This window comes from Penicillium odoratum, assembly GCF_028828045.1.
Source record: "Penicillium odoratum strain IBT 22623 chromosome Unknown utg000002l_segment0_segment0, whole genome shotgun sequence".
NCBI classification, from domain to species: domain Eukaryota; kingdom Fungi; phylum Ascomycota; class Eurotiomycetes; order Eurotiales; family Aspergillaceae; genus Penicillium; species Penicillium odoratum.
The window spans coordinates 2728952-2742995 of NW_026643144.1; the positions used below are offsets into that span (position 1 = coordinate 2728952).

The 14044-nt window shown below is 49.2% G+C and overlaps 3 protein-coding genes across 3 annotated transcripts; 2 read left to right on the forward strand and 1 right to left on the reverse strand.

Annotated features, from left to right (window-relative positions):
• Nucleotides 1-466: 466 nt before the first annotated feature.
• Nucleotides 467-5375, forward strand: N7520_003036 (ubiquitin-binding serine/threonine protein kinase VPS15; the record flags this gene model as incomplete). The annotated part of the gene is made up of 3 exons (XM_057136971.1): nt 467-680; nt 730-850; nt 911-5375. The coding sequence occupies 3 exons, from the start codon at nt 467-469 to the stop codon at nt 5373-5375; spliced, it is 4800 nt and encodes a 1599-aa protein (XP_056999657.1).
• Nucleotides 5376-7574: 2199 nt separating this feature from the next.
• Nucleotides 7575-10375, forward strand: N7520_003037 (DENN (AEX-3) domain protein; the record flags this gene model as incomplete). Its single annotated transcript, XM_057136972.1, has 2 exons — nt 7575-7955; nt 8021-10375. 2 exons carry the CDS (start codon nt 7575-7577, stop codon nt 10373-10375), a joined length of 2736 nt encoding a protein of 911 aa, XP_056999658.1.
• A 1155-nt stretch (nt 10376-11530) lies between these two features.
• Nucleotides 11531-13494, reverse strand: N7520_003038 (uncharacterized protein; the record flags this gene model as incomplete). Its single annotated transcript, XM_057136973.1, has 7 exons — nt 11531-12083; nt 12356-12594; nt 12665-12791; nt 12846-12995; nt 13091-13185; nt 13253-13429; nt 13492-13494. 7 exons carry the CDS (start codon nt 13492-13494, stop codon nt 11531-11533), a joined length of 1344 nt encoding a protein of 447 aa, XP_056999659.1.
• Nucleotides 13495-14044: the final 550 nt, after the last annotated feature.

The window sequence follows — 14044 nt, forward strand, 5'->3', positions numbered from 1 at the left end:
GATTGGGTTAGGAGTAAAGCTGCAGAGAGACGCCAAAAACGCACCGAAATGAACTTTGATCAGATCCAAATCACTTTTATTATGAAAATGCCTCACACCCGCAGAAAACTTAACCACTAAGGCTTATTCCCCTGAAATGTTTGTTTACCTAGCTTGCCGTGTCCTGGAATCCAGGTTTTACTACCCACGACCACGCATAATGAAGCTTGTAGTAGATCAAAGGTAAAACAAAGTCAAATCACAAGGCCATAGCTAGCTCGAGAATATTCAAGAGACAGAAATCGCCGTGACTGAAACGATGAAATTCAGGTCTAACAATGTGTTGGCATTCTCTCACCGCCTTCCCTATCACCATCACGTGGGGCGGTGTCAAGTGACCTCACTCGCGTTATCGTTTGCTTTCTATTTCCCTATTCTCCAACTTCAAGAGAAGAGAGAAAGAGAGAGATGAAATACATGATACATCATGGGACAAGGTTACTCCCTCACAACCCTGTCTGCAGGGTCAGCGGGGATCGACGTGCCGGAGCTCTCAGACTTGGTGTATGAGAGGTCCATGGGTGGGGGCAGATTCATGAAGAGCATCCGTGCTAGGCAACAGAATGGCCTGGTTTTTGTGAAGGTGATCATGAAGCCCTATCCGACCATGGAACTGGAGCCCTATGTGAAAGCTATTATCCGTACGTGTACCATCCGATAATGGGTTGGATTTGAGCTGATCTTATACAGGGGAACGCAAGCTCTTATCTGATGTGCCTAATGCATTGAGCTATGAAAGAATTCTGGAAACCAGTACCAGTGGATACCTAGTTCGCCAATACATTCATAGCTCTTTGTATGATCGAATGAGGTACGTATGATGAGTTAGGATACATTCGACCCACAGGGCCCAATATTGACTGTTATACAGCACCCGTCCATTTCTCGAGGACATTGAGAAGAAATGGATCGCGTTCCAGCTTTTGGGCGCCCTACGAGACTGTCACTCTATGGATGTCTTCCACGGCGATATCAAAACAGAAAATATTCTGGTCACGTCATGGAATTGGCTATATTTGTCTGACTTTTCTTCTTCGTTCAAGCCTACCTTCCTTCCTGAGGATAACCCGGCAGACTTTTCTTTTTATTTTGACATTTCTGGTAGACGAACCTGTTACCTGGCTCCAGAGAGATTCCTTGTTGCTGGCGAGGAGCCGGGCAACCGTCATGTTAATTGGGCCATGGATATCTTCAGTGCCGGCTGCGTCATTGCCGAGCTCTTCCTCGAATCGCCAATTTTTACTCTCAGTCAAATGTACAAATATCGAAAAGGTGAATACAGCCCGGAGCATGGCCAACTTGCGAAAATCGAGGACCCCGAGATTCGGGAGTTGATTTTGCATATGATTCAACTGGAACCCGAGTCTCGGTATTCTGCAGAGGAGTATCTGAATTTCTGGAAGAACAAAGCCTTCCCGGAGTACTTTTACAGCTTTCTCCATCAATACATGTCCCTCATGACGGATCCATCCTCAGGAAGAACGAAGGTCGATGCAGAGTCAGCCAACAGAGGTGAGACAGACGATAGGATAGAGCGAGTCTGTCTGGACTTCGACAAAATCTCCTACTTTCTTGGCGCCCCATCTCGAGGGACCCAGAGTGCACCCAGCTCCGGTGTTTCACGACTAACGGGGGATGTCCTCCCCGTAAAGCTTGATCTACCGGATGGAGGGAACAATCAATCCTCGGGCGCACAGACGGATGAGGGTGTTCTGATTTTTCTGACCCTTGTTGTTTCCAACCTTCGGACAACTTCCAAAGCTTCAGCCCGAATCAAGGCCTGTGATATTCTTCTGGCCTTTGCGGAAAGACTGTCAGATGAGGCCAAACTCGACCGTGTCCTGCCATATATAATGATTCTCTTGGCCGACCCTACAGACATTGTGAAGGTTGCAGCCATCCGCACCTTAACACAGTTACTGGAGATGGTCCACGTAGTATCTCCAGTAAACGCATATCTCTTTCCCGAGTACATTTTCCCGCGACTCCAGCATTTTGTCATTTCCTCCAAGAGCAATCCAAGTGCCATGGTTCGTGCTGCATATGCCTCGTGTATCGCATCTTTGGCGCAGTCTTCGTTGAGGTTCCTGGACATGATCCAAGCGCTGCGCTCCGATACCCGGTTGACTGCATTGATCCCTGTCGGGTTTGAACCACGATGGACCGAAGATGCCACATACCACAACCTTTATGACGTGGCTCGAATTGATCTTCTAGAATACTTCGAGGTCCACACAAAAGCACTCTTGACCGATACTGATGCCTCAGTCCGCCGAGCATTTTTGGGTTCTGTGTCCAGGCTTTGCGTTTTCTTTGGTAATCTGAAGGCAAACGAGGTTGTCCTCAGTCATCTGAATACCTATCTCAACGATCGGGACTGGATTTTAAAGTGTGCATTTTTTGAGGCTGTCGTTGGCGTTGCTGCGTACGTGGGAAGCACCAGCTTAGAGCAGTACATTCTGCCCTTGATGATCCAGTCTATGACTGAGCCCGAGGAATTTGTGGTGGAAAAGGTGATTCGATGCCTAGCAGCTATGGCTGACCTGGGGTTATTCCAGCGATCTACAATATGGGATCTGCTTCATATTACCATCGGATTCTTGGTCCATCCCAATATCTGGATTCGAGAGGCTGCGGTGAACCTCGTAGTAAAGTCAACCAAGTTCTTGGCCGTGGCTGATATTTACTCCATTTTGACTCCCCTCGTTCGACCTTTTCTCAAGGTAAGGATAGTCGGTTTTTCTGCGGTTGAAATTCTCGATGCTCTCAAGAGCCCAATGTCAAGGAGCGTGTACGAGATGGCATTTCTCTGGGCCTCAAAATCAGAAAAAGGTATATTCTGGAAGTCGGCGAGTCGCGATGGAGCATTCAGTCTATCCGAGCCTGATGCACACGGAGTTCGAGCTGGGCGTTCCTTTTCTTTGAGTGCACATTCAAAAAATGAAGAAGACGAACAATGGCTTACCAGGCTGCGGAACCTTGGAATGAGCTCTGAAGATGAATTCAAGCTTCTTGCACTCAAAGATTATATCTGGAGGGTCTCGCTGAGACAAGCAAGGGACGTTGACGCCCAGCCTACCCTACCATGGAACGACATCATCAGTTTGTCACATCACGGCCTTACACCCCAAACCGTTTTCTTTGATAAGAACGTGAACGATAAACCACAAAGTACATCTCAGGGTCGCCCCGAAAGCCCAAGGCCCGAAGATTTGAGGCCGCGAACTATTGCTGATGCGCTGCTCGATGCCTCTACGACTATTGAGCGGGCTCCTCACTCTCACAAGCACATTCGATCAAGGAGCCAGCTCCACAAGGAGATAGAAATCGCACGCCCAGGTCTCCCGGAAATTGCAGTGGATTCCTCTTCATCTTCTCCTGCGGCTTCATCTCCTGGTGGGGGGCAGGGGGCTAGACAGTTCTCTCCACCAACCTCTCATATCCCCTATCGTCGACTGAGCATTGGCCAAGAGAGCTTGTCGACAACGCCAACTAATACAGACAACATGTCGCTTAAAAGTGACAGAGTTCAAAAGAAATCTAGCGCAATAAACCTTCTCGGTCGCAACGAGACCGCGAAAACGCATGCGGAAACAAGCACGAACTCTGCCAATGCGTTTGGAAAGGTGGATGCTCCCGTCCAAAGAGCAGGGACCCCCCAGCCATCAGGTCTCACTCAGGCATATGAACGCATGCCAGTTCAAGCAGCAGCGCGGCGGTATCGTGCCAACCACTCGTATACAGGCGATGACCCTGCAGTGTTGCGACTGTTGGATAATGTCTTTGCTGAAAACTACCCGACCGATTTATTCGACCTAGGACCATATGTCAAGGAGCTAGATCTACGATTACCAATCCGCAAAGCAAACACACACGATCCTAATAAGATATGGAGGCCCGATGGGAACTTGGTGGCGACCTTTGGAGAGCATAGCGGTCCGGTGAATCGTATTGCCGTACCACCAGATCATTCTTTCTTTGTCACTGCATCCGATGACAGCACCGTCAAAATATGGGATACGACGCGCTTGGAGAGAAACTTGACCCCTCGCTCCCGCCAGACCCATCGTCATGCGACCGGAGCACGGGTACAGGCATTGACATTCGTTGAAAACACATACACCTTCGTGAGCGGGGCCACAGATGGCAGTATTCATGCTGTTCGAGTGGACTACCACAAAGTCAACGAAACTGCACGCTACGGGAAGCTCCAACTTGTCCGCGAGTATCAACTGCCTCCCATGGAGAACGGGTCACCCGAGTATGCTGTCTGGATGGAACACTTTAGAGATGAAGGTCAGTCAACAATTCTCGTTGCAACCAACGCCTGTCGTATTCTCGCGATAGACATGAAGACCATGCTGCCGATTTACACACTTGATAATCCCGTGCATCACGGAACCCCGACCACGTTCTGCTGTGATCGCCGGCACACTTGGCTTCTCGTGGGCACGACCCATGGCATCTTGGATCTGTGGGATCTCCGTTTCCGAGTCCGACTCAAGGCATGGGGTCTCCCCGGCTGGGGATCCATTCAGCGAATTCAATTACACCCTACGAAGCCACGAGGACGCTGGGTTTGTGTATCCAGTAGCGGCAGCCACGGCAATGAAATTACAGTGTGGGATATTGAACGATTCCGCTGCCGCGAGGTCTACCAAGCAACGCCACTAGACACGCATGAGAACAGCCCCAATGGAACCAATCGTGCCTCACGTCCCGCCAATGCCCGTGGGCAACGAACAATGGCGAGGGACTTTGAAGCATGGCCCGTGGACGAAGACCGACCAGAGGGGATGCTCAGTCGCTTTGCGACCGCAAGTCCTGCGGCAGGCATGCCGATCGGACAAAATGGCTCCGCATCACCACCCAACACACCTTCTGGGGATCGGCTTGGGACCTGGGCATTTGCAGTGGGTCTGAATGCCCCTGATGACGACAAAGCTTCTAGCAGCCGATGCGGGTTCATCGTGTCTGCGGGGTGCGACCGGAAAATCCGGTTCTGGGACCTTGCACGCCCTGAACTGTCGATGATAGTCAGTGGGATGGACGCCGTGTCGGAGGGCGCTAACGCTGGCAAGCCGCGCTATGAACTTTCTCAACCGGGGCCGAATCTCGTGGTGACGACCGAGCACCTGCCCAGTGCACCTGGGCATGCGGGAGGGTCTCGGAAGGGGCAAAGCTCACGTCCTCCCCGCAGCACGGTTATCAGTCTCCAGCAACAGATGCTTTTGAAGAGTCATTTGGATATTATCCAAGATGTTGCTGTACTGCGACAGCCGTACGGAATGATTGTTAGTGTTGACCGGGCGGGTATGATCTATGTCTTTCGATGAGCTGTACAGTATTAGAAGCTTCAGTTTGCTTTCTTAATTTCAATAGCAATAGAGGGGCAATCAATTGCTCTACAAATTACATGTCTACAAGACGTACTACCTTAAAAATGGCGGCACTGAACTTTGTGTTTTTGTTTCAATCTCAACTGGGTAGAGGAGATCTGATCTGGGCATTGCGAGGTTGGATATAGCCCCCACAAACATCCCAACTTCCACTACCAACCACCCACCCACCCACAACGAGCAAAATCCAGCCAAAAAACCAAAATCACATCAGATTACACTTCCAAATCCAACTAAAAATCTCATCTCCAAAATCTTTGCTCGATCGGAATGGGTCCAGAGCGGCATAAGTCCCCACAGATACATTCCAACAGCGTCAACGGTACCTCCGACACGACGGGTACTCCGCCACACCCGAGGTAGCGGTTACGTACCATGCAGGTACACGAGAGCCGGCAATCGGGAGCTGGAATGTGGACCACGGCCCACGCAGACGAAACACTGGTGGATGATCGGCAGAGGCTATGACTGAAATTAGTCTAGACAGGATCTGTGTACTGTAAGTACCAGCCCTGGCTATGGGTTGATGCAGGTACGAGGACTCGGTTCTTTCTCTTACGGAGTACTCTTGTTCGATGGAGTATGAAGCAACTACTAGTAGTGTACGGAATAGAGTGTGCTTTAACTACTGTACCCATGTGTACGGAGTACTCCGTACATCGAATGGATTACGGCTTACTCTGTTGACCTCAATTCGACCCGACGACATGGTCAAGATCCATAATCCTTGTTGCTGTGGTAGAATCTGTAGGATGATTTTATTTCAATTTTCCATGTACTGTATTTTTAATTAAAAATTTTCCCTCCACTCAGAATTCTAAATCGGTCAGTTCCCCACTAACTGGAGCTGCGTCCCGTGTACCAAGGTTTGCACGCGAATGACAGACGCCAATTCAGACAAGGTTGTCCACCAGCACGGATTGAGACGATTGGGCCGATGGAGATCTCCGTTTCGACTTCCGGCTCGGTAAATTTCGTCAATATTGGAGGGCTGACAAAGAGGGGAAAAAGAGGGTTCAGTAACTAGGCTTTGTCTCGGAGTCGGAGTATTATAAGATGCACGTAATTCAAGGCGTTGATAATTGGCTTTGGATATCAGGACACAGACAGAAATAAAAAGCAAAAGACAAAGTACCCACGGGTGCGTACTGTACTGTATCAAGTGTTTCGCTTCGTCGATCTTGTTAGACCGATCGGGAACTTACATAGTATTTGAGTATTATATTTTAGTATTCGTTGGTATTGGAGGTGTATTTGTACTGAATCCTTCCATAATGTGCTTTGTCCCCGGCTCTTTCTCCTCGCAGGGCGCAGGCGAGACAGTCAGTCGCACAAGTTAAATTTTCGAATCTTCCAAAGTGGGTAAAAGGAGGATAAAGGTGAGTTGTTAATTGTTCTATTTGGGCGTGATCCATCAACTTTTCAATGTGGTGTTTTGGATAAAAAAGAAGGTTAAAAAAGCAGCGGTCAATGGGTTCGAAACGCTGCAGCTGCAGGATGTATTGAGCAGACATACATATCACATTCAGTGTAGTATTCAGCAACTTGAGCAGAAAGGAGGTTCCAGTCTGATGGATTGTAACTCCAGTGAAATTGTTCCCAGACCTAGACGCAGGGTACTCTTACATATACACCGCATATTGCATGAATCCCTTCAGCTTGCCTTTCAACTCATAAGAAAACAGGTCAATTTATTCTTATAACTCTCTTCCCCCCTAACCAGGAACCAGGAACAGCTCCAATTTCAGAATCTCCGCTTTTTAATTAACGGATTCGAAGGTGGATCCAAACCGGCGCACGCGAGTGGTTCCAGTGGTTCGTGACTGGCTTCGGACGAACCCCTTTTGGCTTTAGCTTCGGTCTCAGCTTCTTCTCCTATTCTTCCCCCCCTAAACCCTTTCTCCGGCTTCTTTGGTTTAGGTGTGTAGAACATTCTTCGTTGTACGCCCTTCACACATGGCTTGGGGTACCTCATATCGACTCTGATCAACACTCTTTTTGTGACCTATCATTCGACTCCAAATCTTTGGTCTTTCCTTGTCAACCCCCCGTTTTTTTTTCTCTCTTATACTCCGGCACAGATAGTGTAAGTACCTCGACTTTCGACACGGGGACTTTATACATATCATCGCCATAATGGGAGCATCTCTGAGAGAACATTCGTCTTTTGTGCGGCCGTCGACTCGAGACCGCCCGTCGACTCGTGGAGAGGGGGAAAATTCGCTGGTCGTCCCCAGTCGCACATCATCGCTACACTCCCGTATCACCCAACCCATTCCTTCAAGTCTCAACATGAAGCCCGCTCAGCGGACACCCAAAACTTTGACCCACGCCTATATGGTCTGTGGTGTTGGCCGTGAGCCATCGCAATGGGTCAAGGCTCCTCCCCCAGATCAGGGAAAGATTGGCCACATGAAAGGCGCCGTTGGCCAATTCTGGCTTCCCGAGATTCTGGGCAGTAGCCCCAGATTAGAGCAGGACAATGAGATTGCTCGCGCCCTGCACGCTGCCATGCGGGTAAGATATATCAAAGAGGAGAATGGTATAGGAGGAAAGCATATAGACTAACTGGTGTCTTCTAGGCTTGTTTCCCTCACGATGTCGAAATCTGCACAGGCAAGAGCCAGCCTCACTGTGCCCACCACGCTTTCGTTTTGCAACAAGATTCTTCTCACACTCTGTACGGTATCGCGCTGCGCGTCTGGTCCCGTGCTGATGAGAAGCGGGCTGAGACCATCCGCGAATTGCGCAAGAAAACCGAGCCCGACTTTTATGACAACCCTGATGAGACCTACTGGATCCCCTATTGCTTGAGTTTCCTGTCCCGATATCCGTTGTATGACCTGCTAGGTGACTACCTCCGGGGTATGTGGATTCATTGGAACAAGGCCACAAACTTGTTCCACGCCGAGGAAGTCTCTCGGATTCTCAGCTTCCCAGCTCCTCGTCTGAACGACTTGGTTCGCATTGATATGAAGGATTATGCCCTGTGTTACCAATTCCCATCCTCGCCAACCGGCTTCCAGAACTTCGCCATGTGGCCGCTCTTTAATTGTCTTTCAATCCCCAACATCGTCGGTGTTATCGAGGCCGCCGTTTCGCCCACCCGCCGTATCATTTTTGTCAGCCACTACCCGGCTATGTTGACTGTGGCCGCTGAGACTATCCGTTACTGTGTTCGCGTGTACGAGTGGAGCGGTCTTTACGTGCCTGTGGTGCACGCTCGCCATGTCAAGGAGCTTGTTCAGGAACCAGGTCCTTACATCCTGGGTATCACCGCTGAGTGCCGTACTCTATTCAATGCTCCCTCCGATGCGCTGGTTGTGGATCTCGACCGCAACTTCGTTCTGACTTCCAGCCCACCCAACGTCCTCAACCAGGGCCAGCGGACCAAGTTCATCACCCGATTGACCCAGTCCCTGAACGGGGATGTCTCGCCCTCTGGTGTCCCCGCTCATCTGCGTTCGGCTTACGCTGGCGGCAAGTTGATCCCTGCTGGTCAGATTATCGTCATGCGCGGCGAGGTTGAGAGCGTTCAGGACCCCAACTGGTGGAACCAGGATGCTGTCATGGGAGTCATGGACCACGTCTGCGAGAAGCTCGGTCGCAACACTGGTATGAAGGCCATCTTCGGTGGCGCTGTCAAGAAGCCCCTTATGACCAAGGTCTCGATGCGTCACCTGAACGAGATTGTTCGTGAGCGCAATCAGTACTCCCGGGATGCCATGGAGGCCTGGCAGGACTTCATCAACCTCAAGGGACGCATGGACACCGAGCTCAGCAAGGTCACCAAGCGCAACAACTTCCTTGTCGAGGAGCTCGAGACCTGGAAGCAGCAGTTCCTCAAGTTCCAGGCCTTTGCTGAGCAGCTGACCAAGGAGACCTCTGAGCTCAAGGTTAAGATTGAGAACCACAAGCGCGAGAACCGTCGCCTCACTGGTCTCATTGACCAGCAGAAGGATGATGTTGCTCGTCTGACTCTCCGCCTGTCTGGTACTGAGAAGCAGCGCGATGATGCCCTGGAGGCTCTGGTTCTGCAGCAAGAGATTGCCGAGGAGCTGGAGCGTGAGCGCAAGCGCAACCAGAAGCAGATCTCTGGACTGACGCATGCTAACGCTACACTCTCTCGCCAGCGTGACGATGCCCACCGCGTGGTTGTGCACCTGCGCAGCCTCATCAGCGGCCAGAGCCACCACATGGATCACATCGTCCGCTCCATGGGCAATTCCGCGGAAATTACTGAGATTATCGAGCAGGGCTACGAAGATGCGCCCGAAGAGCCCGCGGACAACAAGAGCGAGAGGAGCGTGGTGGGGAAGAAGTCGAGCAGGAATATCGGTCGAAAGTCTTCGGTAAATCAAATGAGCCCCGCGCTGGAGCAGTCCCTGCTGAACCTCAACAAGGATCACAAGTCCCTTGCCCGTCTCAGCATCACAGATGTTGCGGACCGATACCTCCGCGACAAGACAGATGCCATTGCAGACATTATCCGCAGCATCAGCGACCAATGTGCTGCTGCCGTCGAAGGCCTCCACCTCGCCCAGGACGCCGCGGACGAGGAATCCATCATCTCCCAGACCCACGAACGCTCCGACTACGAGAGCGAAGATGGTCGCACTACCCGCGCCACTAGCGAAATCAGCGACGTTGACCACAACTCGCTCCACCCTGACAACCGCCACTCGAGCATTCCTCCCACCCCCGACCTGGTCCACAACCGCTCCAGCACCTCCATGTCCATGGTCAGCAGCTCAACTTTCCCCGAGCGATCAAGCCAGCAGTATGGTCCCGGCGATATCCCGACCCGCATCGTGGAGGATGACGATGAGCACACCCACGAGACCGACGGTATGGATGACCGGACTGAGACAGGCACATTGTCCAAGCAGGCCAGTGAAGACATCATGCGGCCCCAGACTGCCCGTGTGATCTCGTAGACTGGCCCAAGTCTAGGATGATGCAACGCTTGACTGAGACGATCTTGCCTTTTATTCTTTCATTCTTCTGCAATATGGCGTCGTATTTCCGTGACCGACACGCTCAATTGGTTATGGCGTAGTCTTGAATTCTTCATTTTTTTTCTTTTCCAATTTCGCTTCGTCGTGTCCTATGATACTCCCTTATACCATCCTCGTCAATTCTTGTCCGTCTTGAAATTTGTTTCTTGTTTCCCAGAGAATCTGACCATTTCTTCCCCATCCATCCCTCTTCCCCTTCCCCTTCTCATACACCATCTTCCTGGGAATCTGCTACCACCTATATCTACCTCTACCGTCGTGCCCTTCTGAGATGGACCGACTTGAAAGTTTTCTGTTTTCTTTTTCCTGTTTTCTGCTAGTTTCCTGCCCTTTCTCCGCTACGTCGTTGATAGACTTTGCGCGGAGAAGGCGCTTCACTCTGCTGTACTTACCGTTTCTCTGTCTGTGGGTGATACATAGTCCCGTCATCCCTTGCAGATGGAGTCTTGGGTTTTCCTAATCTGTGTTGTTCCACATTCTTTTTTCCCTTTTGTCTACAGTCGGAGAACTGGACTTATTCGATTGCTTGAGGGGAAATTTCCATCCCTGCTGTATTTAAAAATGGATTCTAATTGGTTGTACTAGTGTGATTGAAGTAAGATCCTAGTACTGATACGTCCATCTCGAAGTGAGTTTTGAGACCTCAGAGATTTCCACGCCATGAACAAATAATGAAAATGAAAAGAAGCTACAATTTCTACACTAGCCACCGACGACCCGGCGATGGAGATTTTTGAGAGCTTTGCTGTTCATATTCAGGTTCTAAATCGGATTCCATTAATGCCACAAGTCAGGCCATAGGCCATTTCAGAGCATTGATAGTTTCTAGTTCCGGAAACTGTTAAGTCCTGAATCCTCACGCCAACTATTACCACATCCAGATCAGTATGTCGAGCTACATGTACATATACTTCCTTTTTGGGCGAGTTCCTCTCTGCGCTAGTTTACTTCGTTGACCTGAACTCAAAATTTCTTTGACTTGCCACCATAGTGCCAAACTTGGAACACAAATTTCCAAAATGGTTTTTTATTTGATCATGATTTCATTCCCTTTGTGATGGCCGGCTTAAGGCACTAGCTGTTTTGTGCCTTGTCGTTCTGTACAATATTCAAAAGTAGCGAGATTATGTCATTCTCCTGGGCTGCATCTGAAAAGGTCTGAAGCTGATCCTTAAAGACTTTGATTGAGTGTCCGTACAAACAATTGGTGAAGGATGCTATGGTAGCGTCCAGGCTGTCCAAAGCAAACAGGCAGCAGTCCTTCCAGGCCCGCTCCTGGTACACATCAATGCCATTTTGTTTCATGGTATCGGTGTAAGTTTCGAAGATGAGCCTTTCATGGGCCCGGCGATCTTCAAGGCTGAGAGCCGTTATCACGAAATACGCCAGGTCACGATAGCCGTTGCCTCGTAACACACATTGCCAATCAAAGCATTCCGCTGTGCCGCCTGGGTATTCAAGCACGTTGCCAAGGTGGGAGTCGCCATGCAGCATAGTAGGCAGCAATCCTTCCCAGTGCCGGTACACTGCTTTCTTGTGCTTTTGCCATAGCAAAGTAAGTTTCCGTGTATATTCAGGTAGCTCTTTGCACAGCTCCATGTCCAGAAATGCATCATCAATACAGTGGCTAGAAGGTGTAAAGTACGTCCTTTCCTATTAACCGCTTGAGCAATCTCAATCATGAGCAGATTTACTTGAAAAAGGCCATTACTTTTGGTATTGGTATACAACGGCTTGATATTTAAGTGAAAGTAGCATTATGAATATACCGACCTAGCGACGTTATCCCCTCTCAAGAAGCTGAGTATGATATTTCTTCAATCAGCCTGCTCATTGACGGTAAAACCACTACAGCTCTTGGTAAGTGCAAGTTGAAAAGACTCTGACAGATCCACTTACTTGTCAACCATTAAATTATGAGCGTTCAAAAGACTCATTGCCGGTGAGCTCATCAGGACTACTGCATCTCCAATTTCCTCAACTGCGGCGACTCGCCCCTGCCGATTTTCGAACTCCTTCCATTTGGCCGCCGCTGATTCCCCTTTAGATGCCAGTCCAATTTCAATGAGCTTAGTGTAAATGAAGCCTGGAGAAATAGCATTCACCCGGATGTCGGTTTTGCGACCCTCTAGTGCAGCCTGAAATTGACGTGTTATTGTTTGCCTCAAATTGAAAGGTGGTATGGCATATGTCGACAAAATGACTTACCACTTTGGTCAGTCCAGCCACTGCATGCTTTGAGGTCGTATATGCGGCAGAGTAAGCGGATGCCACAATTGAATTTACTGAAGCACAGTTTACGATCGAACCGCGCTGGGGAATTCTTCCTGCTTCCCTGCTCAGGTGTGAGACATCATTGGGTTGCTCTTCGTTAGAAAAGTGTACTTACACTATGATGGACTCCTGTAATTGCATCTGCTTCATTTGATATTTCGTGCAGAGGAATGTGCCAACCACGTTGACTTCTATGACCTGCTTGAAGTTTTCCACATCACCGTCTGCAATCGGAGCCCTGGAGCCACCAATGCCAGCAAAATTCCTGTAATCAATGTCAGTATATATTAGACCATGTTATGGAGAATTAAAAAAGGAAATCAAAGAGGAAGAAGATGTATATGAAAGGTCAAGATGTACGCTGCATAGTCAATCCGCCCAAACTTGGCCACGGCCTGTGAGATCGCATTCTTTACTTCCTCTTCCTTAGTTACATCGGCACTAATCGTCAGACACTGGAGATGGTAAGGGAGTTAGTACGCTATTGCTCTTCCACTTCCTTGTAAAGTTTCGAAAATTTACTTCTGCACCGTGACTCTCCACCTCTTTTGCTGCTTCAGCGAAAACTTCTTGAGATTGAATATCCACAAGGGCAATGCCTCTAGCACCTGCCTTAGCGAATGAGGCTGCAACAGCACTTCCTAATCCACGTGCCCCGCCAGTAATAAAGGCAATGCCGGGTGAAAACGTTTTGGACAACTGGACAGTAGCCTTATAAGTCGTAGACTTGCAGCAAAGATAGGGGGATCTTGGGCACGTACCATGATAAATGACTGGTAACGAGTCGAGCTTAGCGGAACAATAGTCCGTGAGTTGTATACTTTTGTATGGTAATTTGGGTCACACTCTGCCCAGAGATAATTGACTGTGCATATATTTAGATATATTTTTCGGGGAAGAATGTGGGGTAAGAACAGTAGATGGAAATCCAGTATCAGTAAAATATTTTAAAACTTCCGGAAACCTTGGAAGTTCCAAGGTTGGAAAATTTGAAAACAGAAGGCTGCAGTGAACGAATTCCGAGGATTTCCGACATTCTTCCTTAACCTTTACTTTGAGTATAACATACATATAATAGGTTGCATAATAGCTGTCGCCTACATCTGAGTCAGTGTATCCACTCACTGTGAAATTTGGTATTATTCTTTTAGGTATGAACCAGGTGGTGAACTTGGGAACTGATAGCTATTTCGATAACAAGCTCTATTGTACTTTTCCGCACAGACATCATTGAGCATATTAATACGAAACATGGCTTCCAGGCAAGTTCCCTCACAATAAATGCTAGCTCTGACGTGAGTGTTAAATGAGGCG